This window comes from Cyanistes caeruleus, chromosome 14 (genome assembly GCF_971803275.1).
Source record: "Cyanistes caeruleus chromosome 14, bCyaCae1.hap1.1, whole genome shotgun sequence".
Lineage (NCBI taxonomy): Eukaryota > Metazoa > Chordata > Aves > Passeriformes > Paridae > Cyanistes > Cyanistes caeruleus.
Window position 1 is genome coordinate 14065051 of NC_141714.1, and position 26510 is coordinate 14091560.

At 44.0% G+C, this 26510-nt stretch overlaps 2 protein-coding genes across 2 annotated transcripts in view; both read left to right on the forward strand.

The window, feature by feature from the left end:
- Positions 1-14389, forward strand: part of MSN (moesin) — a 41375-nt gene extending 26986 nt beyond the window's left edge. The window contains exons 3-13 of the mRNA XM_086850460.1: positions 3833-3928; positions 4454-4728; positions 5188-5271; positions 5617-5763; positions 6226-6322; positions 7372-7535; positions 8003-8133; positions 8739-8899; positions 9401-9493; positions 9904-10137; positions 11171-14389. Of these exons, the coding sequence (XP_086706586.1) occupies positions 3833-3928; positions 4454-4728; positions 5188-5271; positions 5617-5763; positions 6226-6322; positions 7372-7535; positions 8003-8133; positions 8739-8899; positions 9401-9493; positions 9904-10137; positions 11171-11335 (1647 nt within the window). The 3' untranslated portion in view covers positions 11336-14389. The remainder of the gene's footprint in view (positions 1-3832; positions 3929-4453; positions 4729-5187; positions 5272-5616; positions 5764-6225; positions 6323-7371; positions 7536-8002; positions 8134-8738; positions 8900-9400; positions 9494-9903; positions 10138-11170) is intronic.
- Positions 14390-20526: 6137 nt separating this feature from the next.
- LOC111928620 (adrenodoxin-like) lies at positions 20527-25585 on the forward strand. The gene is made up of 4 exons (XM_023925992.2): positions 20527-20807; positions 23869-23993; positions 24392-24521; positions 24820-25585. Exons 1-4 carry the CDS (start codon positions 20554-20556, stop codon positions 24938-24940), a joined length of 630 nt encoding a protein of 209 aa, XP_023781760.2. The 5' UTR covers positions 20527-20553; the 3' UTR covers positions 24941-25585.
- The last annotated feature ends 925 nt before the right edge of the window (positions 25586-26510 follow it).

The following is a 26510-nucleotide window of genomic DNA, read 5'->3' on the forward strand; positions in this document are numbered from 1 at the left end:
GGTTGAGTTGTATGAAAACGTGTCTCAAATTTCACAGGAACATATGGAAACTTTCTGACTTTTAGTAAGAAAGGCAGTAGTTCCAACCAAAAATGGATTGCATGTTGCTAAAGATGTCAATGGCAAACTGCAGGAAGTACAAAAACTTGAAGATCCTGAAGTTTATCACACTGGCATTTTAGCACTTTGGAAGGGAAAATTAGAAGTACATCCACCAGCTAAATGGAGGGGGAACAGTTGAAAACTTGTGGCTGTAGATGGAGCCTATCTTGGGTACTAAGTTAGGGTTCCTGGAAGACCATGTTTAAGCTGTTTTTGACCAGCATAAGAAACTGCAGGTGTGGCACCAGTTCAGAGCTCCTCCAGCAATAAAGTTAGTGGCAAGTTTTCTCTCAGATGTATTGACATGTCATAGAAAGGGAGAGAGACTTACCTCATCTTTAACTAGGGCAACATGCAAGGCACTTGTACCATGATATAGCCTGAGATATTTGGCCTTTGATGCAGGAACATGATCCAAGTGGAACGCCTTTTCCTCTGCTTGCATGCTTTGGTCTTGCCTGTGTGTAAATAGTGCTTTCATCAGAATCTGTACTTGTTTGCCAGTGTGGTGGTGTGTTTCCTGGGCTGAGACTGACAGCCATTTTCAGTCATCATCTTGTTGTTAAAATGTACATTTAAGAGGCTGCTTATGGCTCCCTCTTCTGCTGTGGAGCAGCACCCAAAAGCAGGAACATAGTTCAGAGGGAGCTGGGTGAGTGCTGAGAGGAAGGACAAGAATTGTCATGCAGACCTAGAAAATATGGATTAAGGAGTTGAGAGAAACTGTTACCTGAAAGATCTTCTGTTTCTTCTCTGAACATAAGTAAAAAAACCCTACTAATGTGTGCTTAGACTTTCTGCTGAGGATGAAGTGAGTCATCAGAAAGGCACCTTATTCCCTATGTCAGTATGGCTTACTGAGTAGAAGAGTAAGCTAAAGGTAGTACTCAAGGGTTTTGTAGTAGCTGGTCAAGGTTCCATGGGACAGCTGGATTTTAAGACTGCATACAATCTGTTGTCTATTGTAAACTGAGCTTTATCCAGTAGGCTAAACAAGATCCAGGGTCTGACTTAATGCTCCCCCTGGCATGAAGAAAAGATGCTACTCTCCAGATGAGAGTGTGGATTTTAGGTATTTAAGTACTGTGGTCTGTGTTAAACAGTACTCTCTATTCTCCATCCTTTGTGCCAGCCCTTCTCCATCCTTAGCCATTGCCAGTAGCTGTTTGCTTTTTGGAACATCTCACAGTTCATTAAGGCTCCAATTGCTGTACACCCCCAGACACAATTATGCTGCTGCCAACCAGATTCCTTGCAGCTGTAGAAAGCTGTTTCTTTTTCATCCTTTTCCCCTTGCTGAATGGAACTAAATAGCCTGCTAAAGCTGAGGAGGGAGGAGGACTGTCCTCCCTGCCTTAGTTCAGTGGCAGTTTGGGAGTGTGATGGTGAGTGCTGTGCTGTTCCCCCTATTCTTTGCCCCCAGCTTGTTGTTGTCTCTGCTGTTGCTGTGCAGGCTTCTGCTGTGGAATAAAAGTCCTTTTGTGTGGGACCACAGTGTGGAGCCTTTCAGCTCCTTGCTGGCAGTCCAGCCTGTTGAATTCCCAGGCATAAGCTGCTGTCAAGTGGAAGGAGGAAAGCAGACCCATGCAGTCGAGTGAGGAGCTTCCATCCCATTCATATGTTAATGCTTCCAAGAACAGAGCTGTCCTTGGGCTCTAGGACAGCCTTTCTTCCCCTCCTTGAATCATCTACTTCCAATCACAGAATATGCTGGGTTGGAAGGGAACCACAAGGATCATTGAGTCCAACTCCTGGCCCTGCACAGGACCATCCTAAAGAATCACACCGTGTGCCTGAGAGCATTGTACAAATGTTTCTTGAACTCTGTCAAGCTTGGTGCTATGACCACTTCCCTGGGGAGCCAGTTCCAGTGCCCAGCCACCTTCTGGGTGAGGAATCCTTTTTTCTGGTATCCAGCCTAAACCTTCCCCAACAACTTCAGGCCATTCCCTTGGGTTTGGTCACTGGTCACCACAGGGAAGTGATCAGTGTCTGCCCCTCCTCTTCCTGTCACGAGGGAAGTTGTAGACTGTGATGAGGTCCCCCCCCTCAGTCTCCTCTTCTCTAGGCTGAATGGGCCATGTGCCCTCAGCTGCCTTTCATGGGGCTTCCCCTCAAGGCCCTTCATCTTCTTTGCCCCCTTTGGACCCTCTCTAGTATCTTAATATTAGAGATTAATATCTTTCTTATCAATGACCAAAAGTTCATGTATATAGCAAACCCTGATTCTTCTCCAAAAAACCTTCTCAGCTGTGTGTATCTTGCTGTGTGATGCACAAGTGACCTACATTCCCCCAAATCTGCAGGTGCTCTAGCCCAGCTCTCCAGTTCATGTTTGAGTAAGGACAGCCTGAATAATTTCAGGAACCCCCGTGGGATGATGTACATAGACTACATGACCTAGTGTAGGTTTTGTCTCGGTGTGTGCCACCAATGGCATGCCTCTGCTGAAAACTGGATTTGGTTTTTCTGCCTGAAAGGAGCAAAGGCCCTAATGCTGCTTTGAAAGGCCAGCAGAAATGTCTGATCCAAGCCCTAAACAATCTAATTAGTGATATTTGTGGGAAACATAAGTCTTTGGTGCTGTATCTTGCCAAAGTAGAGGCCACATCAGAAGGGAACAGAGTGCACCTTTGGGCAGTACAAAATTCTATCAACTGACCTGGCAGCTGGTTTTCCTAGGGCAAGTCTGAGTCTCTGCATTTATTGTTGGCCCCTTTGAAAGGGGGAAGCTCTGAGTTGAATAGTATGTGAAAACAGTTGACAGAGTCATACTTCAGGAACCAAGTCAACCTGAAGACAGATGTCTTCTTCCTTCCCCTTTTTTGTCCAGTAATGGAGGTGACCAGAGGGTGCCTTGTTTGTCAGTATGAGACCAACCTCTGGTTGTGAGGGGTGTGGGGAAGCTTCACTGTGTGGGCTTGCTGCACCATGTGGCATGTCCCAGGCTTTTCAGTGTACAAAGGGGCATGGCCTGATAGCACTCAGGACTTTGGAGAAACTTCCCCCTCCTTTTAACCAACAGTGGCACTGTACTGCAGTAGTCTTGCTGCCCCACCATGAGGCTCTTGTCTCTTGTCACAACACATCTTTAAAGCCTTAATTCTTATTTACATAGCATGCCTGATGTGCTGGGGAAGTAACTACAGAGAGAGCTTACATAGTGGTGTAGTTAATGTCTGGTGGCTCTTTGTCCTGGCACAAGGGATAGCATATGGATTTAGCCTCTGCACTTCCTCTTAATGGTGCTGCTCAGTAAAGAGCTGTATGAAAGGCCTTTCTATAGCTATCAGTGGAGTAGAGACAAATCTTAAAGTAGCACAGCCTAGCAGGGAGATTCATGACTTGCCAGGAATAGTACATTTGCATTGTAAGTGTGGGGTGTACCTGAAAATGGAGCTGTGTTCCTCATTCCTGCCAGTTACTAAACCTGTCAGAGCTGTTACATTGTATTTTGGCTTTACATGCTGGCTTATAAGTAGCTGAAAAAAATAATATCCCAGCTGTTGTTTATAAATAGCCACAAGCCTTAAAGAGCTGAAGGAGAAGAAATAATATTACACACATCTACTTAAGACCTCTAAGATGCCCAATCATCTTTCTGTGCATTGCAGCAGGAGAGGCGGGAGGTCAGGGCACCGTCTTTGTCTGAACTTACCTTTAACACATTCTCAACCACTGGTTAGTTCAATCCATCTGGGCATCTTGCTAATAATCATCTTTCTTTCAGGTTGTCAAGACAATTGGTTTGCGAGAGGTCTGGTTTTTTGGACTTCAGTATCAGGACACCAAGGGTTTCTCAACATGGCTAAAATTGAACAAAAAGGTATGTTTGCTCCAAGATTTTGAGTCTCCTTGTTCTCTTCTCCGAGAGTGCAGGGCCAAATTCAGACCTCCATACTTCTGTCAGGGATCTCTTCTTTCCTGTCCATGCACCTCAAAGACTGCAAGATCAGTGAATTGGTGTTGTGTGTCCACACAGTCTCTCTCCAGGTTTGAGGAGTTGTGCTACCTGACCTGGTCCTGCATCTAGCTCTGTTTGTTACCAGGCCAGATCTGATACCTTTCCTGGTAAAAGGCTGATGTTGTGCTCATGTGAGCATCTTGGTTGGGGAGAAACCTGGAAAGTAACTTAGCTACCACTGGTCATAACTACTGGCTTGTGTAAGTCCAGTGAAGAGATGTGATGAGGTATTTAGTAGTAAGTAACTGAAAATCCTTGGTTTTCTGCCCTCTCTCTTCTGCATTGGAAAGGAGAAATATTTGGTCTAGTGCACGCTTATCTTTGTGTTTGTAATGTGTTTCCCTGCACCTGGAACCTAGGTTATAAAATCTGCTAACTCTGTTCCAGGTAACAGCACAGGACGTACGTAAAGAAAGCCCCCTGCTTTTCAAATTCCGTGCCAAGTTCTACCCAGAAGATGTGGCAGAAGAGCTGATCCAGGACATCACACAGCGCCTTTTCTTTCTCCAAGTGAAGGAGGCAATTCTGAATGATGACATTTACTGTCCTCCAGAAACAGCTGTCCTCCTGGCTTCTTATGCTGTCCAGTCCAAATACGGAGACTTCAACAAAGATGTGCACAAGTCTGGCTATCTTGCTAGTGATAAACTGCTCCCACAAAGGCAAGTGAACCTGGACAGTCTTAGACATTCTCAGTCTCAAGGGGTTTGTGATTTATTAATTTCTTTTTTCTTTAAATGAAGGAGGTCTTTTGATTGCAATGCTCAGAATAAAACAAAGCCTTGTGCTGCTTTGGGCATTTAGATTACTATTCAATTATTTTTAACCTTAAATTTCCTATTGCTACTCTGAAACTCTAATCAGAAGTAGTGAGAGAAGCTCCAAAACAAAATACACTATAAGGAGAAGCAAAACTGAATAAAATTTGTCATTTGTTACAAGTCTCAATACTGACCATTGTGTGTCTATCTAACCTTTTAATAAAACTGTATTTCTTGGAATATTTTTGTGGGGAAACTCTGATGCCCATGGAGTATTTAATGAAGCATTATTACAGAGTGATTGTGTGTATGCATATATGTAGTGCTTGGTTTTAAACATCCCATATATGCTCTTTCTAGGGTTTTGGAGCAGCACAAGCTTAACAAGGACCAGTGGGAGGAGAGGATCCAGGTGTGGCATGAGGAACATCGAGGAATGATTAGGTAACTGATGCAATGTGAAACTGCTGTATTTCAAGTGGTGTTAGTGTGTAACGTACGAATGCATATGAAAATCTGTGACTTGCTTCAGGGTGAGTTAGCATTCTTTGTTATTTTGCTCAGGGTAACTAGGTTCATGTGCCCCTGCTCTTGCTGGTCCACATCAGGTGGCTGTTCCTAGTAAAACAAGACTGAGTTTGCAGAGTTCATAATTATCTAGTAGGATCTAGTAGGATTGAACCTTTGCCAGCTTGTTGCTGCTCTGTCCATGTGGGAAGATGGCACCTTCTGGCTCTAATGGCTTAAAGACTCAAAAAAGAGTATCTGCTTTCTTTTTACATGCTGCAGAGAAGATGCTGTCTTGGAGTACCTGAAAATTGCACAGGATCTGGAAATGTACGGTGTGAACTACTTCAGCATTAAGAACAAGAAAGGCTCTGAGCTCTGGCTAGGTGTAGATGCTCTTGGACTCAACATTTATGAGCAGAATGATAGGTAATAAACCCCTCTCTTTTCATCATTGCCTTCAGCTCCTTTCCAATATTAAATCAATATCTCCTGGAATTCAAATCTTTAACTAAACTCCACAATTTCTGTATCATTTTTGGCTGTGTTTTTGACATTGCCAGAATAATCAAAAAAATGTGCTTCTTTGGACCAGCAAATACAAGGAACTGGCAAATCTTTTCAAGATAGTTTCACTTGTATCTGTAGTCTTCCTGCTATAGATGCATTCTCCAGTTCTGTTTTTCATTTAAAAAACCCAAAAAAGTGGGATTGAAAAACTGCTTATGTTTATATTTCATCTGCGAGACTAATTTTGTCTGCTAATTTCAACTACCATAAGAGCACTGAAATATGAGGGTGGATTTGGTATAATTTTGAGCTTTATACTCTTAAGTCAAGAATTTGGAATGACTTTGGGCTCTCTTTTCTTTTTGCTTCCCATTTCTGTAGGCTAACACCGAAAATTGGATTCCCTTGGAGTGAGATCAGAAATATCTCATTCAATGACAAGAAATTTGTCATAAAGCCTATCGACAAGAAAGCACCAGTAAGAAGCAAGATTCATATTAATATATTAAACCTTCAGCTTTTTAGCTGAACAATTTCTGTGGGTTTGGTTTTGGGGTTTTTTTTGGGTTTTTTTGCACAGAAACTTTTCATCAATAGCATTAATGCTGATGTAAGCAGGGAGACCTGTTCAGGGTAGTCAAGTGATAGGATTTTTTTTTGTGGCTAAGAGGGTAAACATTTAATGTAAGCTTAAGCTTTTAAGGTCAGTGGCAGGGAGCTGCTCTTTTTTTAGGGTTTCTGATTCTCCTAAGACTGTTCAGATTCTCTGAGAATACAGTTAGGGGTCTGAGGTACCTCTGTTAGCTGTGGATGCTTCCTTTGCAACCTGTTGGCTTTAATAGCACGTGCAATGATCCTTTGCAGGTTTTTCCTTTACTTAAAGTAGAAGCTTTAGGTCATTTTGTAGGGTAGGCTGGAAATTTTTTTCCTTGCAAATTTATATTGAATGTAATTGCTTTCATCTTTAAGGCCTAATAATTTCCTGTGCTAGCCAGTACCTTCTGTTCTTCTGGTCATTCTTGTTCTATTGCTGCTTGAAAGTATTTCCCTGCTGCTGTTGCTCCTTTTTAACAGAGCAAAGTTACTTATCCATTGATTGTAACATTTAACACCCTTTCTGGCATAAGCCAAGACATTACATTCAATGTGGCTGGCCAGGCTATTGTACAGATTACTGAAGTGGGAAGGAAGGTGGGAGAAGGCAGGGACTCGGTGTGCCTGGTAAACCAGCCCTGTTGGTGTTTGTAATGAAATGGTGATGCTAAGACCCTGTGTGCTTGGTGCTAGGGATGTGTTACAGCGAAACCCAGAACGCTGCAATGACCCATTGGGTGCTCCTGCCCTGGGTGTGTTTGTCAGGTTGAAATCCACTCCAGAAAGAAGTGTCCATCACCAGTGAATTAGTCGTTATTAAGAAAAGCTGGCTGGCAACTCTGAAAAGCTCGGGGTCTTGGGAGCATAGTGCATACACAAGGGGCTTCTAATGCTGAAGGAACAGGTCTAATGTTGCCTTTTTCTTGTCCCAAGGACTTTGTATTCTATGCCCCTCGGTTACGGATTAACAAACGAATCTTGGCACTTTGCATGGGGAACCACGAGCTGTACATGCGCAGACGTAAACCAGACACCATTGAGGTGCAGCAGATGAAGGCACAAGCTCGGGAAGAGAAACATCAGAAACAGATGGAGAGGTTGGTAGGGTTCTCAGTAACCTGGGTGTGACTAATCACTGCATAAGTAGCATCATGTGCTAGATAAATGGCTGGAAGCACCTTAATCTGCTTGAGCCAAAAGTAGAGCAGGTTCCTTTTTGCTTCAGTAGGTCTAATGGGTTGATAGTAATGGTACTCATCACAAATGTGACTCCCCATTACTTTCTTGGACTTAAAGATTTGTCTGTCCATTTGATGGGACTAATACAGACCTTGAAATGTGGAGATTTCCCTTATAACATTGCTGTTATGAACTTGTTATTGAGATGAATGCCACCAGAGCTTTTCATCTTTGCACTTCTATAAAGGGGTACATTTAGAATAAAGCTCATTATCTGAATGCTGTAGGGCACATCTTGTGTGTGCTCTTTTTGTGTGTTTACTAGGAAGTGCTCCAATTTGGGTGATAGCTGGTTTGAAATTACATTGTGACTTCCTTCCATCAGAGCCCTGCTGGAGAATGAGAAGAAGAAGAGGGAATTGGCAGAAAAGGAGAAGGAGAAGATTGAGCGTGAGAAGGAGGAGCTGATGGAGAGACTCAAGCAAATTGAGGAGCAAACCAAGAAAGCTCAGCAAGGTAGTAGGAAATCTTTCAGTGTTTCCTTTGATGATGAATAGTCTTGAGTGAGAAGGGCTCAAACAGTAAAGCTATGAGCATCTCTGAGTAATTTGTCTCTCCAGTGTTGTGTGCTAACTGGTTTAGCCTTCTGAAGCTGAATGTAAGCCCTCCACATGCAGTTGCTGAAAAAAGATTTGCATTAAAGAAATGAGTAACAGCCAAGATGTTTCCCTGGGCAGAGGAAGTACCTTGCCATTGTTCCTGTGCTGGTTGGAAGCTTTATCCCAGCATATCTGTAGAGGAAGGAGTCAAAAAGTGTAGCAGGGGTCACACCAGCCATTGCTGTGGTGATTTACTAATTAATTGCTTGGCTAGAGTTAGTGTGGTGTGTCCCAGGCAAAATACTGACTGCTTCCCTGCCTTTAGGTATGTAAATTTGGGATGGGTGGGCCTGACTTCTAGTCTTACAGTTCCAGGTAAAATGTAAAGGAGAGGAAAGGGGACACTTGCTTGTGTTCCTCCTTTAGTTGTCTCTGAAGGAAAACCCTTATCCAGACAGACTTTCCTCTTCTACTGCTGTTCTTTACTTGATCTGTCTTGAAATGTGCTCCCTTATTTTTCAGAATTGGAAGAACAGACCCGCAGAGCTCTGGAGCTGGAACAGGAGAGAAAACGAGCTCAGGAGGAAGCAGAGAAACTGGCTAAGGAACGTAGAGAAGCAGAAGAGGCAAAGGAGGCCTTGTTGAGAGCATCCCATGATCAACAAAAGACCCAGGAACAGTTGGTAAGTTGGTGAACTGAAAACCAAGTAGGAAAAACAGTAAAAGGTGATGCATCTAAGCTTTTGAGGCAAACCAGGCTATGAATATAGGGAGGAAGCACTATATTTATAAGTCCTCTCATTTTTATCCTCAATTAGATGAAAAGACATGTAAATACAAATGTATTTGTACAGTAGATTTATATTGCTTTTTGCCTTTTTTTCTATGTGATAATGATAAATTGTTGCTTTCCCTAGTTTGGACTCAAACAACTGATTTTTGTAGCTCTGTTCTGGGGAGAAGGAAAAAGAACCAACCCAACAACTAAACAAAACCCCAACAATGAAATACAAAACTTTTTTAGCTTTATTTCCTCTTTCATCATGGAGATACTGGTGGAACTGAAGTTAACAGGAAGGTTTTCTTCTTACTGAAAAGATGTGTTTTCAGTCAAGACTTGAACTAAATGCTTCATTTAGCAAGTACCTTGGGTTTTGTTTCCACTAAAAGCCTTTCTTCTGCAGGCTGCTGAGATGGCAGAACTCACAGCTAGGATCACACAGCTGGAGCTGGCCAGGCAGAAGAAGGAGAGCGAGGCCCAGGAGTGGCAGTATAAGGTAAAGCAGATTCTGAGCAAATGGCATACTTTTTGTGGAATTGTTCTTTGTTCTGGGTTGTAACCTAAACTACTGCACTAGATTCCACACTAGACTCTATGCTTGCAAGCTTGAGGCTACTGTAAATACACAGCTTTGGTTTTCTCCATGGAATGGGTGATTTATTCTAACTTCATGTAGCAATTTTTGACTAATTAGACCTGTAGCCCATTTTCCATTAACAGTAGCCATTCTTCAAACCTCTGAAGTATTATCCAGCAGAAAATTTTGCAAATGATGGTGATTGAGTAGCTTGGGAATGTTCCCCTTCAGAGGTGCAAGGTTTTCTGTAACAAGCACCAAGTGGTGCTTCTGTGACAAGTCTCATCAGGATTATACCGACTGACTCACTATGGCATATCCTACTGCAGGCACAGAGGGTGCAGGAGGACCTAGAGAAGACCAAAGAGGAGTTGAAGACTGCCATGAGCACCCCTCATGTCACTGAACCCATGCACTCTGAGAATGAGCATGATGATGAGCAGGATGAGAATGCAGCAGAAGCCAGTGCTGAGTTACGGTCAGAGGCCACCATCAAGGACCGCAGTGAGGAGGAGCGCACCACTGAGGCAGAGAAGAACGAGCGGGTCCAGAAACACTTGAAGGTAAGAAGCTGGCAGCAGATTGTGTGTGTGGCTGGCTGCAGCTTCTACTTTTCTCAACATTTCTTGCAGCTGGAAGGTATTACTGTTATTTTAAAAAAATTGAGGGGGGAAGATGGATGATTGTGCCAGATAGCTGCTTAACCATTGAGTAGAGAGGCAGATCTTGTCTCCTGGCACTTGACTTCCATTTTACTGGAAGCAGTGTAGTATTTTGAAGCAGTGCCAACAAGTAGCATGTGTCAGATGTAGTGTTCTTTGTGTGAGTATTGCCAGCCACCTGACAGCTGTTCATAGCCCTGGCTGCAAAGAATTGAAGAATTTGGTCTGATTCCTATCCAGAAGCTGTCTCTAACTGTCGAGTCTGGGTTGCATTGCAAAACTCTGCATTGCAAAACCCTGGAGTAACCCACTAGGGCTCAGCACAGAGACAGCACTACTGCACCATCTTGTGAGGAACTCCAGTGTTCTGGTGTTCAATTCCAAGCATTTAATTGTGCTGCCTGTGCTGCACCAAGCTTTGCTCATTCTGTATTGTACTGTGGTGATTACACACAGCGGGGTAGAGGTGCATTTCATCCTCTGCAGCAGGTTTCTTTTAGTGGAAAGCTAGTAATTCCTCAAATTCTGCGAGATGCTTCTGCTGTCTTCAGGGATCCTCCACATGGCCGTTCTTTTAAAGTACAGACATTGGAGACAATCTTTCTTACCTGTGCTAAATGAAGATCAATAGGTGCCATGACAGATTGCCTGATGTTTTCTACCTTCAAATGTTAGGGAGAAATATTAACAACTTCCACAAAATCATAGATCTGTTTAGGTTCATGGAGGGGCCTCCATGAAGTCATCTAGTCCCACTTCCTTGCTCAAGCAAGGTCAGCTAGAGCAGGTTGCCCAGAAGAATACACTGGGGCTTTTCTGTTTCCTGTCTCTGTAGATACCGAATCTTTAGGAGGATCAGCAGGAAATCTTCTTGTCCAGCTTTGAGTCTCTGGCATGTACTAACCTGTTGCTGTCTGTTTCTCCTCCTCCAAAGGCTCTTTCCTCAGAGCTGGCAAACGCTCGGGATGAAACCAAGAAGACAGCAAATGATATGATCCACGCTGAGAACATGCGCCTAGGCCGAGACAAGTACAAGACCCTCCGTCAGATTCGGCAGGGTAACACCAAGCAGCGCATTGATGAGTTTGAGTCCATGTAAACTCTCCCCTGCACCTGCTGCCCTGCACTCTCTTCTCCCCTCTTTCCCATCCTCTCCCATCATTCACTCATAATCGTGCTATGCTGGAACCACTACAGAAGAGTGACCATGGTCTTATTTATCAAGTTTTGGGCAAATGCTGGAGTTAAGTGACAGAAGAAAGAATAGTAATTATGTCTGCCTGGGGTGGCTTGGGAAAGCAAACATGTATTGGGGCAAATCTGAAGTTGTTTGGCTTGGGGTAAAGTCTTAGTGTGCTGGGTTTGCCCACTGAGGTGGCTGTGTTGCTGTCTTCTCCCATCGTGTGGGGAGACCAGCAGATACTTGTACTGCGTTATATACAGTCAAGAGCTGACTCTCTGACACTCTGCCTTCCTACTAACTGTGCAAGCTTCAGGATTAAACTTAGTAGCCAGGGTCTGAATTTCTGACTTAACCCAGAGTCTGAATCATGTAGTTAAAAAGGGGAGACTGGATCTTAGGAAGAAGGATTGAAGGTAAAATATGGACTTTCTCTCTAAAAGACCAAAGCTTTTGTCCTACAAAAATAAGCAGACCAAACAGATTCTGTGGTGTTCCTGCTAGTGTTACCTTTGGTTGTTTTATGATGGAGCTTTGAATTTCCTAATCATGAGGAGGCCTTTGGAATATTTCCACTGATACACTGTGGTTTGAAGCCTTGAATTCTCTGTTTTCCAGAGGTTTTGTCTCTGGTCAATGGCTTTGTTCACTATCATTTGTCCAACTTCAATGTAACCAGTGAGGCAGAGATAGCTAAAGTACACTGCCTTCCTTTTTGGTTTTCCAATGAAAACCTACAGTGGGAGGTAGAAATGTAAAAGACTAAAAATTATTGTAGCTGTATTTTCCCTTGCTGAATAGATACTTTTCTAGTTACATGAACAAGATTTCAGGTTTTTTCATAAGAGGCCTTTTTAGCACATAGTCCTTGGTGCCTTATGACTGTGTATAGATCTACTGTAGCTCAGATACCTTTAGTTTAAACTAGATGCAATCATAAAAAGTGATCAGCAGCTGGGGACCAAAAACTGCTTTCATATCTGGGTCATGTACAAGACTGCATCTGTCTTCCTGGCTTCAAGCAGCATTTGAGGGGAGAGGATCCTGAGGCACTTGTCCAATTGCTTTCTTAGTCCTCACTAGCAGTCTACCACATCCCTGGCTAAAGTGCTTTTCCTTCCCCAGAAGGATGCTTTGGCCTTTTGTAGCTTTGAGAACAGAAGGCTTTCTCTTAGAAATGGGATACAAATGGTTGTGAGACTGGTCCTGAGAGCTGCTTGTGCCAGTTATGGTAATAACCATCACCTCCAAGCTGTCATCCAAGCTGTCCATGCTGTAGCTACCAAGAATCCTCCCTACCATTTCTGTGGAGGAAATAGCCATGTATGCTCAGGGTTGTATTGAATGTTGCCTTGATCCCTCATAAAATGAACAGTTAACCTTCAGGAGAGTCATCTTAAAAATGGGTCCCACATAAAGTGAAGTCCTCCTTTGTTTTGCCCTCCTTGGATTAGCCTGTCCCTATAGGAAGTCATTAGGCTAGCCTGGGATTTATTTTCTTGCCTAGCATAATCCCAAGTTTTGTCACTTGCTCAGTTTTGTTGATTCTCCCTTGGTATGATGTTACTGGTAATGGTGATAGAAGGAAAACATCTGAAAACTGCAGCATTTTCAGCTCCCTGGTGTATGAAAAAGGGCAAAAGGGGGGACTGTGCCAAACAATAAATGTTCATGATAGTGTTAACAAACTGCAGTATTTCCCCAAGAATTCCTTGGGTGGCTGGAAACAACCTCACCAGTTCTGTGTTACTTTATTTTTTGAAAGCAATGCAAGTCTGTGTGGAGATTCATACAAATACCAGCCAACCTCTGTTAGAAGCAACATGCCAACCTATGTTCTTAAACATCCAGGTGTGTCATGTGAGTGTCCCCTTCTCTCCCCTGGACACAGAGTGCTTTTGGGGGACACATGACATGGCAAGACCAAGAAAAATATGCCTCAGTACCATGGAAGTCACAAATGAAAGATTGCAGTTAAATTTGTCAGAATGTATTTGTGTATTTCTGTACTGAAGGTGATTGGCATTGGCTCTGTGTGAGTCTCATTACTGGGGAACAGACAACCTTTAAACTTCTGTTTTGGTGCTTTAAAGCTGGTTCTCAGCACTTCTGCTCTGTCCATGGCAACTATTGATGCATTTGAGGGGAGAAAAGCCTATCTAATATTTTAATAATTTCCTAACAAGCTGATGTATGGTGCCTGGAATATGTGTTCAAATGATAAACCAGTAAACCTTTTCTGCTTTGATGGGTCACACAACACTGCTGAGCTCTCATGTGTTATGATGTTGGCATGACTTCTGTTTATATGGTTTTTTTAAACGTTCTAATTCCACATGGTCCAATAAAGGAATAGAACGGCTTGTGCCAGTGAGTCCACCTAACTCTTTGTAGTTGTTTCAGCCCTGCCTTCTTTTTAACCAGTATTATATTCCAGTGGTATCTAATGATATTTGATTTCAATATTTCTAGCTATGCACAATTAGAAAATATTAGTCAAGGGATGGAGGGTATGTTTATGGTTCTCGTTCCCTTGGAAATGTATACTGTATTATAAAGATGATATTTTGCAAGAAAACTAATGTAAGAAGCTTTCAGTATTATGGTGAGATTTGTAGACACATTTTTTATTTGTTAGAATACAGTGAATTGTTCTTCCTCTTCTTGTTCCAGTTTAATTGGATAACTACTCCTCTTGGGGGTGGGGGGAGGGAAATACTTTATCACATGTTGCCTGGCTTATTTTTTCTTGTTTTATTTTTTGTTGCTGTAAATTATGTTGAAGGTTTTTGACCAGTTGTTTTACTGGATTATAATAAAACATCAATTCCTTAAGGTTGTGGAGTAATTCATGGGTCCATGTGATTATCTACAGAGAGAACCTTGATTAAGACACATTTTTTTTGTTCAGAGGAGTTGTTAAAATCCATACCTTGTTCTTCCTGAAGTGCCAATAAAGTTCAGAGAAATTCAGCAGATTGTGTCTGGCTGGTTACTTAAGGTTTGCTTTAAATGCAGTGCTGTGTCTCATAGCTGAGCAGATCCACCTTGTGGTGCCCAGAGGTCAGCCTGGGAACTCCCCTGCAAGTAAGGAGATCTTCCTTGCACTCTGAAAAGGAACTGCTTCAGTAACAGCCCTTTCCCCCTCCCCAGCCATCCAGCTGGAAACAGTACTGGAACTGACACTTCTTTGTGGAGGCACTGAGTATAAATGTTCAACTTGCAAATGGACTGGCCAGACGGAGGGGATGGAGCTGCTGTGGGTGAGCTCCTGCTGGGCTGAGCCCAGGCCTGTGTGCATCCAGGTTAGTCTGGAGAGGGTGGCTGGGCCTTGGTGCTGCTGCTTGCATGGACACCCTGCCAAGTCTGTACTGCCATCAGCCTGTACTGGGCATTTTGGCACAGTTTCCTTCACGGCTGCCTTGCTGTGGCTGTCTCTACCTGTTTCCCCATGGATGGGTCCCAGAAGGGATGAGTGGCTGCTGCCACCTTCCTGCTAATTGACTGTGTGATCTTTATTTGCAGCTGCTTTCTTTGTGGTTGTGAAGAGGGACCTCACAGAACCTCTGCCTAATCGTTGCTGCACTGCAGAATAAGGGGAGACTTTATTGGAACTCGTTAGTGCTCAGAGATCTGGTGCTGGGGAAGAGACCTGAACTTCTCTATCAACAAAACATGATGTGTTGAGCAATAGAGGCTTCTGCAATCCCCACCAGGCATGGCTTGGATTCAGTTTCTACAGGTGAGTGGTTTTTTTTGTTCCTTCCTGCCAGGATTCAAAAAACCTGAGCACTCAACCAATTGCTTATCTCCTTTAATGCTACAGCAGCTTTCAGTTGAAGGTTGCACTGTTCTGGAAAGGTTGATCCTGTTCCTGCTGTTTCTAGTGCCCTTGCTTCTCAGTGGCTGTTACCTTAGAGGCCTGAGGCTTAGTAATTCTCAATTTAGGTATATCTATATTCAGTTTGTCTTTGAAGAAATGGAAGTGTAGAGCATTAAAGGCTGAGGGCTGCTTCTGTACAGGACCATGTTAAAAAAAATTCTCACCACCCTATTCTAGTTTGTTGTAAGGCATTCTGTAGTTTAGGATCAGAAATTTGCATTAAACTTCTAATTTTTGTAGGCAGCTTCTGTTGGATTTGCTAGTCTGTCTGGGATGTTTCAGATCCAGTTTAGACTATATCTACATATGTTTGGGGCCCAGCTATTTTTGGCTGTGGGATGGGGCAGACTAGAGCATGAAAGGCTCTCAGAAGGCTGGGGGGTCTATAAACACCATCTTTTTGCAATGTTGTTTTATTAAGCAGTGCAATTTATTAAGAACTCTAAAGAAAAGCCAAAGTTACTCCGTAGAATAAAATACTCATTAAGTTCAATCTGTTTGGTAGACTTATGCATTTGGCCTGAGATGCACTGAGTCCAAGTAGGACAAAGTAACTGCAGAAGTAAGACTGATTGCTTCCTCCTTCTCTTGTTTGTTCTTTCTAAAGCAGGGAATTGCAAGGGCATGGTCTTCAAATTCTGATTTGTTTTGATGCAGACAAGCCCTGTAGGGATTTTGCTAGGTTGATAAACAGCTTATTAGTTTCTTGCTCAAGATAATATGTTTGAAGGAAAGCACAAGCATTTTTCCAGCATCCCAAGGTTGGTAGTACAATGTACAGAGTAAGGTATGATAATTATAGGCATTTGTATGGCAGCTGCTTGAGCACCCACAAAGTCAGACTGCAAGTGAGAAAGCAGAGAGCACCTGAGGCATGGCTTGTTTGCCCTGTACCATCAGTATGACTCTTCTGTTCCCTGCCAGCTTTGCAGCTGTGCATAACTCAATCTTGGCTATGTAGTTTAAATGTCTTACAGCAGGGCATTTAATCTCAGAGCATGTGACAACTGGCAGAGAACAGAATTCCTCTGTGACTGATGTCAACCCATAACTGTTGCATGCCCATATGCAAATTGATGCCACATGTGATGTTAATGTCTCCCTTGTAGAAAAATAATTTCTGTAAGAAAAATGCTCCATCCCTGGAAATGTTCAAGGCCAGGTTGGGTGAGGCCCTGAGCAACCTGGTCTGGTGGGTGGCATCCTTGCCCATGGTCAGGGGATTGGAACTAAATGATCTTTACCCCTTCCAACCCAATGCATTCTGTAAAAAATGGTCTGGGCCTCAATGTATGAAATGCTAGGCTGAGGCTGGCTTTTGCCTTGCAGGTTTGCTGTTCCAAATGCAGTTTGTAGACAAAGGAGCAGGCTCCTGTGTCTGAACCATGCCTACATGAGTATCCAGCTCCAGGTGATGGGTCTCTAAACATTACTAGCAATTCCAAGATGAAGCTTTTCAGGACAGGTGTCAGGATGAGTGATATAGTGAAAAGTGGAAGAAAGATGAGGAGATATTAGAGAAAAAGTAGTGCTGAAACTGCAAAAAGTAATACTGGATGCTTGTAGGGGCAGGAGACTGTACCTTCAGCTTCTGGTAAGAATGCACTTGCTCAGAGCAGGTATTAATAAACATCTTTCTGGTGAGCAGAGCTAATTTAAAAATTACAAGCCCCCATGATTGCTATAGCCTGTGGTTGTGCATCATCCTTTAACAAAATGCAGGCTGGTCTGAGTCAACAAGTTTGACTGAAGGGGTGTGAAATAAACAGCTCTTGAGCTGGGAGGTTAAGGTGAAGGCTGTCTATACCCCACATGCAGCAGTATTGCACTCCCATCCATCTTTGAAGCATCCTTGACTGGATGCTTGAAGGAGAAGCATGTGCGAGTGAAGGTCTTGGCTGGGGCACTGTAATTTCTTAGTGGCCTTCACCCAGCCAGGCAGCAGCTGCATTGTCAGAAGTGGCTGCTGTCCAGAAGCCCTGTTGTGAATTCATTGTGCTTTCTTGTTGCAGTGTCAGCCCATCTCTGATTGCATGTCTGCCCTCCTGCTTCCAGTGGTGACAATATGGTCCTTGCTCCTTTTGTTTGTGCTATTCTCAGAAGGTTGCTGAATCTCTAGGGAAAGTTAGAATGGTGCAAACAGTCCTGTCTGGGAGATGTAGAAACTGAGGCACATTTACAGTCCTCTCCCCAGGCCCCAACCTCTGAGGCAGTATCTGTGACTTGAGCTCACTTGGTGTGTGCACTTTGTCCTGGATCTATGCTCAGTGCATCTCTTTTGAGGCAGCAGAAACACTCTCTGTCTGGGCTTGCAGGCTTGCAAAAAGTCAAACCAGTACAAGTTGTTCTGTTTGCTTTTATTAGCAACTTGCTCTGGAACAGGAAAGGTGGTTAATGGTTTTTTAAAGTGACAGTGGGAAAGGTGAATTTTAGTTTTGCTCAGTGCTTTAGTTCTGTGTCAGCAAGCAGCCCATACCTGCTTCCCTACAGGAGTGTTTGTGAGGCAGTGAGCTTGGTAGGAGGGGAGGGGTAAGTTATTCTTGCTTTTCCAATGAATGAAGGCTGGCTTCTGGAAATCTTCATTATTCTTGGGTCTGTGTGCCTGCTGCTCTGACTACAGTCCCTGAGACTTCCCCCATAGGACTATCTGCACCTGAATAGCATGGGCAGTGACTGAGCCAGGGCAGCTCTGCTGCTGGCAAGAAACTAGCAGTGGTCAGAGGAGCTGGGTTGGGTATCTCAAAAATCCAAGTATGCTTCTCAGCTGTGGAGGGCTGCAAAGGTGTTTTGTAACTTCTGGTTGGAATAGGCCAGTGCTGATTTCAGTGTTTACTTCCTTGTGCAGAAATTGGGGCTGAGATGGAGTTAATGGCAGCTCATAGGTGTTTTGGATATTTGCATGAGAGTCCCTAGACAGGGGAGAGGGAGGACCACATCGTTTGGTGTGTGGTACAGAAGATATTGGAGGATGTATTTCAAGCTAGAAAACCACTTCCTTACCAGCATGTGCCAACAGATGACTGGATGTGTGGGTATAGCCACTGCACTGACAGAGTGTGGGGAGGTGGGGGGCAATGTGCCTATGTGAACTGCTGGGAAGTTGGTTTCTGCCAAACCATATTTGAAACAGAGCTAAAGATTCTTTTCAGCTGTGTCTGGCCTGCTCATAAAATACCTGCTGACCTGTGAAGCAAAATCTTGAGGTGTTTTTTGGGTTTTTTTTTAAGCAGTGGTATTTTTTCTTGGTTGGTTGGTTGGTTTGGGTTTTTTGTTGGCTGGTTTTGCATTTTTTTTGTGGGAGGGGTGGTTATTTGCAAAGCTTTCTATTTTTGTGGCCTTGGCTAAATGAACAATGATTTATTCTGAAAAGGAGATTTTGCTTCTGTCTTTTCTCAGTATTTCAAAGACCTTAAAACAGACTATTCAAAACATGTAAGGGCCTGAATCTCTCCTGCCTCAGCAGAATTGTTTTGCTTTCACCAGGGAGCAGTTGTCCCCTTTGCTGCTCCTCATATCCCTGACTTCTCTCTCTTCCATGAGGTGACATTGACCTGTCTCTTGCTGTGCTCTGAGTTCCTGGTAGGGAGAGGAGTCAGTGCCAGACAAACACACAAACGTCCTTGCTGTGAAAACTGCTGTGCATATATCTCATGTATCTCTCTCAACTCAAGGTTTGCTGGAGAGATAAGATGCTTTGTGGTTTGTATGTGCTGTGGCCCCTCTCCTTGTGTCTCTCATGGCAAGCCTTGCTTTCTTGCTGTGAAAATGGCTGAGAGATGGAACTGGGCTGTCTTCTGCCTCTGTAGGGCCTGAAAAGCAAGGGCAGAACCGGCCAGTCTCTCAGCTGCAGAGGCTGCACAGAGTGGTTTTAAGTTTGGGGTGAGATGGAGCTCAAGAATTTGGCTTTGAAGACTGAAGCATTTGGGGCAGCTTGTAGGAGAGAGCAAACCACCTGAAAAAGTTGACCTGAGAATTTTTTTTGTTTTTAATCCTTTATGCATTGACCATGCATTTGTTTCCACTGGAGCTGTCTGAGGGGTGTGTTTGAATGCTTGAACTCTTGCCTTTGAACTGAAGAATATATTTCTTTCCCAGCTTATGGAAAATACTTGCATTCCTTAATATCATTGATGCTTTTTTCAGAAAGTTTAAGGACCCCTTTCCAACCCTTCCAACCTGAAAGCTTTGGGAGGAAAATTTTCATTTTGGGGCAAAAAGCCAAAATGTTCTGGTTATCTTCAGAACTATGAATCCAGCACACTGTGTGTGTTTTGAGGCAGACATTTTCTATCTTATGCTGTCATTTTTCCCCTGTACAGATGGATTAGAGAGTTCAGTATCAACATATTTTGCTTATAATGGCTACCAAATATGTTACTGCATTAATAAAACTTGGTAATAGCAGATATCCTACCAAATGGTGAGCTGTTAATTTGGTGGAAGGAACCATTCAGGCTCTTGAGTTAAGAACTAACAGAAACCAGGAACTGAAACTGTCTTTTGTTATATTTTTGGCCCTTGGATTCATATTGATTTACCCTGTAGAGGAGGGTAGACTAAACCAACAAATGTGTTTCTGAGAATAAAGAGTTTTCTTCTCCAAGGCTTCAAAGCTTAGTAGCGTGGATTATCAGTTAGAATGAAATGAATGACAGTTATCTGCACCTTTATGGTACTTTTCAGCAGAGAGTTTAGCAAATAAGCTAAGTGTGGCTGCTTCTCATCACCATCATGTGAAGTAAGTGAATATTCACATTTTAGAGATGGAAGCCTGCAGTTTTGGGTAAGGCAATGATGTGGCTGGATGCCATCTTGTCAAGAGAAGAATTCCTGTGTTTTGCTTTCACTCTGTTGCTGTAGGAACTGCGTCCCCTCTCCTCAAGGCAGCAGTCATCAGCGCTCCTGCCTCTCTGTTCTCCCAGTCCTCAACTTGCAACTCCTTGTATGATTAGACATCACAATGAATATATCTCCTGAAATTTGATTTAGTTGTGGCTCCTAAAAGGGAAGTCTGTAGGGAGAACAAAGTGAACATTGCTCAGAAACTGGCATGTGGAGGTGATTCACATGTTCCTGTGCTTCAACCAATTCCCATGCCCTGATGGGCTGGACTGCAGCAAGATCCAAGCACAATCCCTTTGTCCATCCTTCCTTCCTGCTTCCCTTCCCTCCTCCCTCCCTCCACCCCCAGGGAGGCTGTCCTACTATTTTCTTTTTTTTTTTCCTTTCCTTCCCCCCCATCCTCCCCAGCTGTATGTATAAGTCCCTAATCAAGCTGTCCTTGCATCAAAGGACAGCTCGGGGGACACGGAGCAGCACCCACAGCAGCAGGATGGCTCACGGCATCTTGGGGCTCATGCAGCCCTTGCGGAGGGGACTGAACGCGAGCAAAATTCGCTTCATTTTTCTCTGTGGTGTGACTGAGCAGCACCACAGCCCAGCAAAGTGGTGGCCAGAAAGAGGCTTCAGCTCCACACATGGGTCCCAGGATGCCCCTGGGGAATCAAGGTGAGTCAAACGCTACATTGCTGAGTCCAGAGGGATGGGAACGCACCTCTGCCCTGCCCTGAGACAGGAAGAGGAGAGAGGCCAGCGAAGCCCTGGCCCGTGGGATGTGGGGGACGAGACCACCTTAGGTGAGCAGACACTGATGGGAGGAAGATGGTGCCAGGACCCAGCCTCAGAGGTGCTGCTTCCTGTCCCTGGAGCTTTGGGGACCTGTCAGAAGTGCTAGTCCTGCCTCCAGAGCTGTGGGGGCCACAGCTAACAGCTGGGATCCATCTGGTGAAGGTGACAAAGAGGCACAAGAGTTTTTTGGCCCATTTCCACAGCAGGAACTACTGCAGGCTCCCTGCCAGCCTTTCCTCTCTCTGCTTCAGGGATAGTTCAGGAAGAGAAGATAAAATAAATGTAATTTGTGAATCTCCTAGACCAATATAATCTGGGCCAGACTGTAATGCTAGGCAGGGAGAGAGAGCCAACCAACATTGCAGAAAACACAATAAGCTATTTTGCTATCTGACCTTAGAGAAAAGTCACAGTGATAACCCTGCTTGGTGGGATTTATGAAGACTCATTATCAATGGGATTTTTTTCTAATTGGTTTGTTGCTTGTGAAATTATCTCTGGCAGTACTTGTAGGCATCTTGCTGGTTTGTATGGCCTTGGAAAATATCTTTTAGGGAAAACATTGTTGGGGGAAGAACTACTTTCTTGGAACCTCCTTCACCACTTTCCTGTGTCACAAAAGGTTTGAGATTTTATTTTTTAAAAGGGAATAATCAATTGGCATACACTGATTTTGCAGTGTTGAATTTATCATATCCTGGTAAGATCTTTACAAGCCTCTGACCACGTATCCTGTGACAGTAATGCCATTGTAAAACTATTAGTTGATGCTAAATGAAGCAAAATTTAATATAACCAATTTTGGTGGTTTTTGGTGTGGTTTTTTTTTTCAATCCTGGTTCAAAATTACTTCACAAAATGTGAAAGGAATTTTTTCACTCTTTCAAAAACACCAATAAACAAATTCAAAAGTAAAGAAAATAAAAATATGAAGACTTTGTTTCCAGCTTTGGCTACCCAAAGCAGGTGTCTTTCAGAGGACACTTGAGCAGCCTTGCTCTGATTTGAGTGATATAAAGACAATGAGACCAGTATGCAAGTCAGTTACTGAACTGAACAGTAAAAAACAAGGAGTCATCAGACTGGGTTTATCTCTCAACAGAGGCACCAATCCTCAGAACACAGCCAAATACCTTAAATACTCCCTTCAGCCAGTATAGAGGGAAGCTGCTTGAAGGTGCTCTCTGCATCATGGTCAGGAGTGTTTGGCATCATCCCTGCTCTTGAGAAGAGTGAATTCTGCAGCCAGGCTTATCCAGAGTCATGCAGATAGCATCTGTCCTTCCTTGTACCTAACAGGATACTCTGAGTGCTGTCCCTGGCTACAGCTTGGCTGTCTTGGGTCCCACATAACTGAGAGCAGCAGCCAAAGCCAGCTTTGAACTCAGAGGAACTGCAGGGAACTAGATTTGTGTGAGGTTGGTGCAGAGATTCTCCTGCAATTAATGTTGGCTAAAGCTCTAGGTGCCTCAAGGATAACAGGAATTAAGTTTTCTGAGAATAAATGTGCCGACAGCTTTGGGGATTTTTGGATCCAGCAGTCTCTGCAGGTGGTCATCTCTCATTACTCAGCCTAAAAATCCATTTGGTTGCAGCACTAAATGGAATTTATCACTCTACCATTTCTGTTGCGTAACAAATTATTTCACCCATAAACATAAACCAAACATTGTCTGGAAACATGCCTATTTGCCACACAAATGGAATAAATTACTCTGATGCATCAAAAATGAGGCAGATTATTTTAGTCTGTTTTGACAATTGAGAACTAGTCTTTAAATTGTGTATTTAGAAATATCTGTAGGTGTCTTTATTGAAGGAAACTGTGGTGTATGTTGTCAGCCTGATGAAAGAGAAGCTTCTGCCAGTGGAGAATGCCCTGGGCTTTGGGATGATGGGCACTTGGGCTACACTGAGAGTTACTGGACAAAAGGCCCACCTACCTCCAGGGTGCTGCCTTCTTTCAGCACAGGAGGTGGGACCTTTGGGTAACAGGAACCTCCTTTATCTAAATGAGCATTTGGTACGTACACTAAGAAAAAAAAAAACAGTGCTTGCTCATGTGCTTTCTCTGCCAAATACAAGTCTCAGAATATACTGTATTGGTAAGAAATCCTAAACACTGCTGTCAAAGTAGCAGCCTTCTCCAGATTGGTGTGAGAGCCTGGTCAGGAGGAGATGAACTGGATGCTGTTTCCCCTCTCATTTTTAGATGCCCTTTCTGGAAGTTATCATTAAGAGAAGCTGATGGCCATGTTCATAACTCTTGGCCAGATTAAATCTTGCAGGCTGTCAAAATAACTAGCAATTTTTCCTGAGCGTGGATCACATCAGTTCAGAGGCAGTTACTCAGCCCAGTAGCTCTGTAAGCTGGGGCTGGGCGTGTCTCACCACAAGAAAGCTCACTGTGATGGAGTTAAGGAAAGGAATGGGCAGTTCATGGAACAAAAAAGCAGCAGAAAAGGAACAATCATCAAGTAATCCCCTTGGAAGGGGAAGCAAAACATGAATGACAACAGCCCTTCTTGCTGGATTAGTATTTGATCCTGAGCAATTTGCTTGTTATTGCATCACTCTACCCAGGATTAACATCCCAGGCCTGGGACTTGCAAATGCTCTGTCTCCCTACATCTGTTCCCCCTACCAGCCAGCCCAAGCAGGGGTAGCACATGCAGAGCACCTGTACTTGTTTGTGTACAGACAGACATTTATTCTCTGGGCCATCTGATAAAACGGGAAATATTTTGGGGCAACTCAGATTTATCTGACACTGAGAATGGATAATTTGAATTTTTTCCCATGTGCATAGCATAATCCTTTGAGAAAGTGTTTGCATGCACATTTCCCTCTAAGTGCCATGTCTCTAGCACTCAGACAAATACCTCGATTGTGGATGTGCAGAAAAGGGTGGACTCCTGACTTTTGCAAATTTGTCTTACAGCTCTGAGGATCGGGTGACAGTGCATTTTATAAATCGGGATGGAGAGCGACTTACAACCACAGCCAAAGAAGGGGAGACTTTGCTGGAAGTGGTAGTCAATCACAACTTGGCCATTGATGGATTTGGTAGGTGTTGCAGCAGGATACCTACATGTGCTGTTAGGGCCAGTACATATGCCACTATTTTCTAAGACCATAAACAACCTTCCCTTCTCCACCAGCTGCTTGCTGGGTGGCTCACCATGCTGAGATGGCAATGTAACCTCACAGAGTCACCACTGGCATTCCAGCAGCCTCTGTCAGTGCTTTTGGCTGCATAGAGCTGATGTAAAAATTTGAAAACTGATGGTGATTCTCCCAGAGAAGAGGCAGGCTGGAAACTACATACATCTGTTGTGTTTCCTAGCATCTCTTTTGACATGCTTGAGATCTTTTAAAGTGCCTTTTCTCATGTTGTTCCTAAAGATGGTCTCTCACCCCCTTATTTTTCCTGATTTGGTGTCATTCCCTTGTTATTCCACCAGGTGCCTGTGAAGGGACATTAGCCTGCTCTACCTGTCACCTCATCTTTGACAAGAACACCTTCCAAAAGCTTGATGCCATCTCAGATGAAGAGCTGGACATGCTGGACTTGGCATATGGACTCACTGACACGTAAGCCTCCCTGCTGATTGCAGCAGATCCTCAGGCCTCTAAGGCAGATTCTCACCATGCAGCACTTCTTTCCAAGGGGATGGGGCTTGTTCTGTATTATAGTTATAGTATATTATAATATAATAGTTATAATAAGTTCTGTATATAGCCTTGAGAGCTGCTTTCTCTTGAGGCACAGCAGATCATTAAAAGGAGTTTTAGTGAAAACTCCATCCTGAACCAGACATCCCAGTGTGGGTGGGGAATTTCTCCCTTTAATTTGGGAACAGAGGAGCCTCACTTCTTGTTTTCTTCTCAGATCGCGCCTTGGCTGCCAGGTGTGCGTTAAGAAGTCGATGGATGGTCTGACAGTGAAGGTCCCCATGGATGTGTCAGACATCAGGAAGCAGCAGGAGGTTGGAAAGCAAAGCAAACAGTAACTGGAAACGATTGCTGCACAGCTTACATTCTCATTTAGGTGTGGCAGCGTACTTAGCTTTTGGTTGGCACTCTTGCTTTTTGTGGCTGGCTTGCAGTAGGCCATAAAGGTCTGATTCACTATAAAAGGTGTGTTTGGAAAATCTCTTATTTAAACAAGGCATCATGCTTAATAGGTATTTTAAGTGCTTAAATGCTCTGCTGAACACAATTGGATTAAAGTGTATGGCTTTATATTTCCCTGGGTGGGTGTCAGTAAATACCTCTGCTGTATGTGACTCACTTTCTCCTTTGAAATTTAAGAATTCTGCTATTCTGAGGAACTGCTGAGAATTTTGCAAGGCTGAACTCTTTAAAGGTGGAGCAGACTTTTCCAGTTTGGGAAGATTAGGAAGAGATTGCTATTTGCAGGTCAGTGATGGGCTGGATGATATGGGTGACTTCAGTTTGGCCAGCAAGAGCATACTGAGGACATTAGTGTGCTGACAGTTCCTGTAAGCAGTAACCACTTCTACAAGCTTGAGATGTTTTAGGTGCCTGAATTGTTCTGTTCTGGGAGCAGCCACTTTCAAATGTTAAATTTTCTTATTGCTGTACTATCCCCCACGTCAAATAAAATTCTTATAATGAGCCTTTTAGACCTACAAGATGCACTGTTCTGGTACCATGAGCCAGGCTGGAATAGAATGAGTTGGAAGGAAATTTGGTTGGCTGCATTAAGCACAGCACTGCCAGCTCATCAAAGGAGGTGATTGTCCTGCTGTATTCAACACTGTTGGGCATTGAATATAAAAAAGACTTTATTATTTATTATTCTGCTAGAGAGGGTCCAGAGCAGGATTGTGAGGATGATGAAAGGTCTGGAGGGGAAGCCTTATGAGGAGGAGCTGAGGTCACTCGGTTTATTCAGCCTGGAGAGGGGGAGACCAAGGTCAGACCTTGTTGTGGTCTTCAGCATCTTCATGGGGGGAAGGAGAGGGGCAGGTACCAATCTCTTCACTCTCGTGACCAGCGACAGGACTCAAGAAAATAGCAGGGAGCTGAGTCAGGGGAAGTTTAGGTTAGATCTCAGGAAAAGGTTCTTTACCCAGAGGGTGTTTGGGCAGTGGAACAGGATCCCAGGGCAGCAGCATGTCTGAGTTAAGAATCATTTGGACAATACTCCTGGGCACATGGTGGGATTCTTGGAATGCCCTGCACAGAGCCTGGGAGTTGGATGATCCTGAAGGGTCCCTTCCAGCTCAGGATATTCTGCGATTCCACAATTCTGTGATTTATGTCATTTCGGTGTGACCTTGGGGCCTAGGCCGCGGGGGCTGCAGTGGCGCCAGGGGGCGCTCGCGGGGCGGCTCTGAGGGCGAGGGTGAGGGTGAGGGTGAGGGTGAGGAGGAGGAGGAGGCCGCAGTGGCGGCGGGGCCGCTGCGCCCTGCCCGTCCCTCCTTCATCCCGCACGGACCCGTGCCTGGGCCTGTCTCGGGAAGCCACAATTGCCATCTGTGTCTGATGGTCTCTGTGCACTTCCGTGCCTTCCTCCTGCTGACACCAGCCCTGCCACGCCTGGCGTGATGATGG

What these genes read in the sequence shown, in the direction of transcription:
- LOC111928620 (XM_023925992.2), top strand. Translation starts at nt 20,554, where the DNA reads ATGTATAAGTCCCTAATCAAGCTGTCCTTGCATCAAAGGACAGCTCGG. An exon ending in GATGCCCCTGGGGAATCAAG is followed by an intron (nt 20,808 to 23,868) that starts GTGAGTCAAACG and finishes TTTGTCTTACAG; the next exon opens with CTCTGAGGATCGGGTGACAG. An exon ending in GCATATGGACTCACTGACAC is followed by an intron (nt 24,522 to 24,819) that starts GTAAGCCTCCCT and finishes TTTTCTTCTCAG; the next exon opens with ATCGCGCCTTGGCTGCCAGG.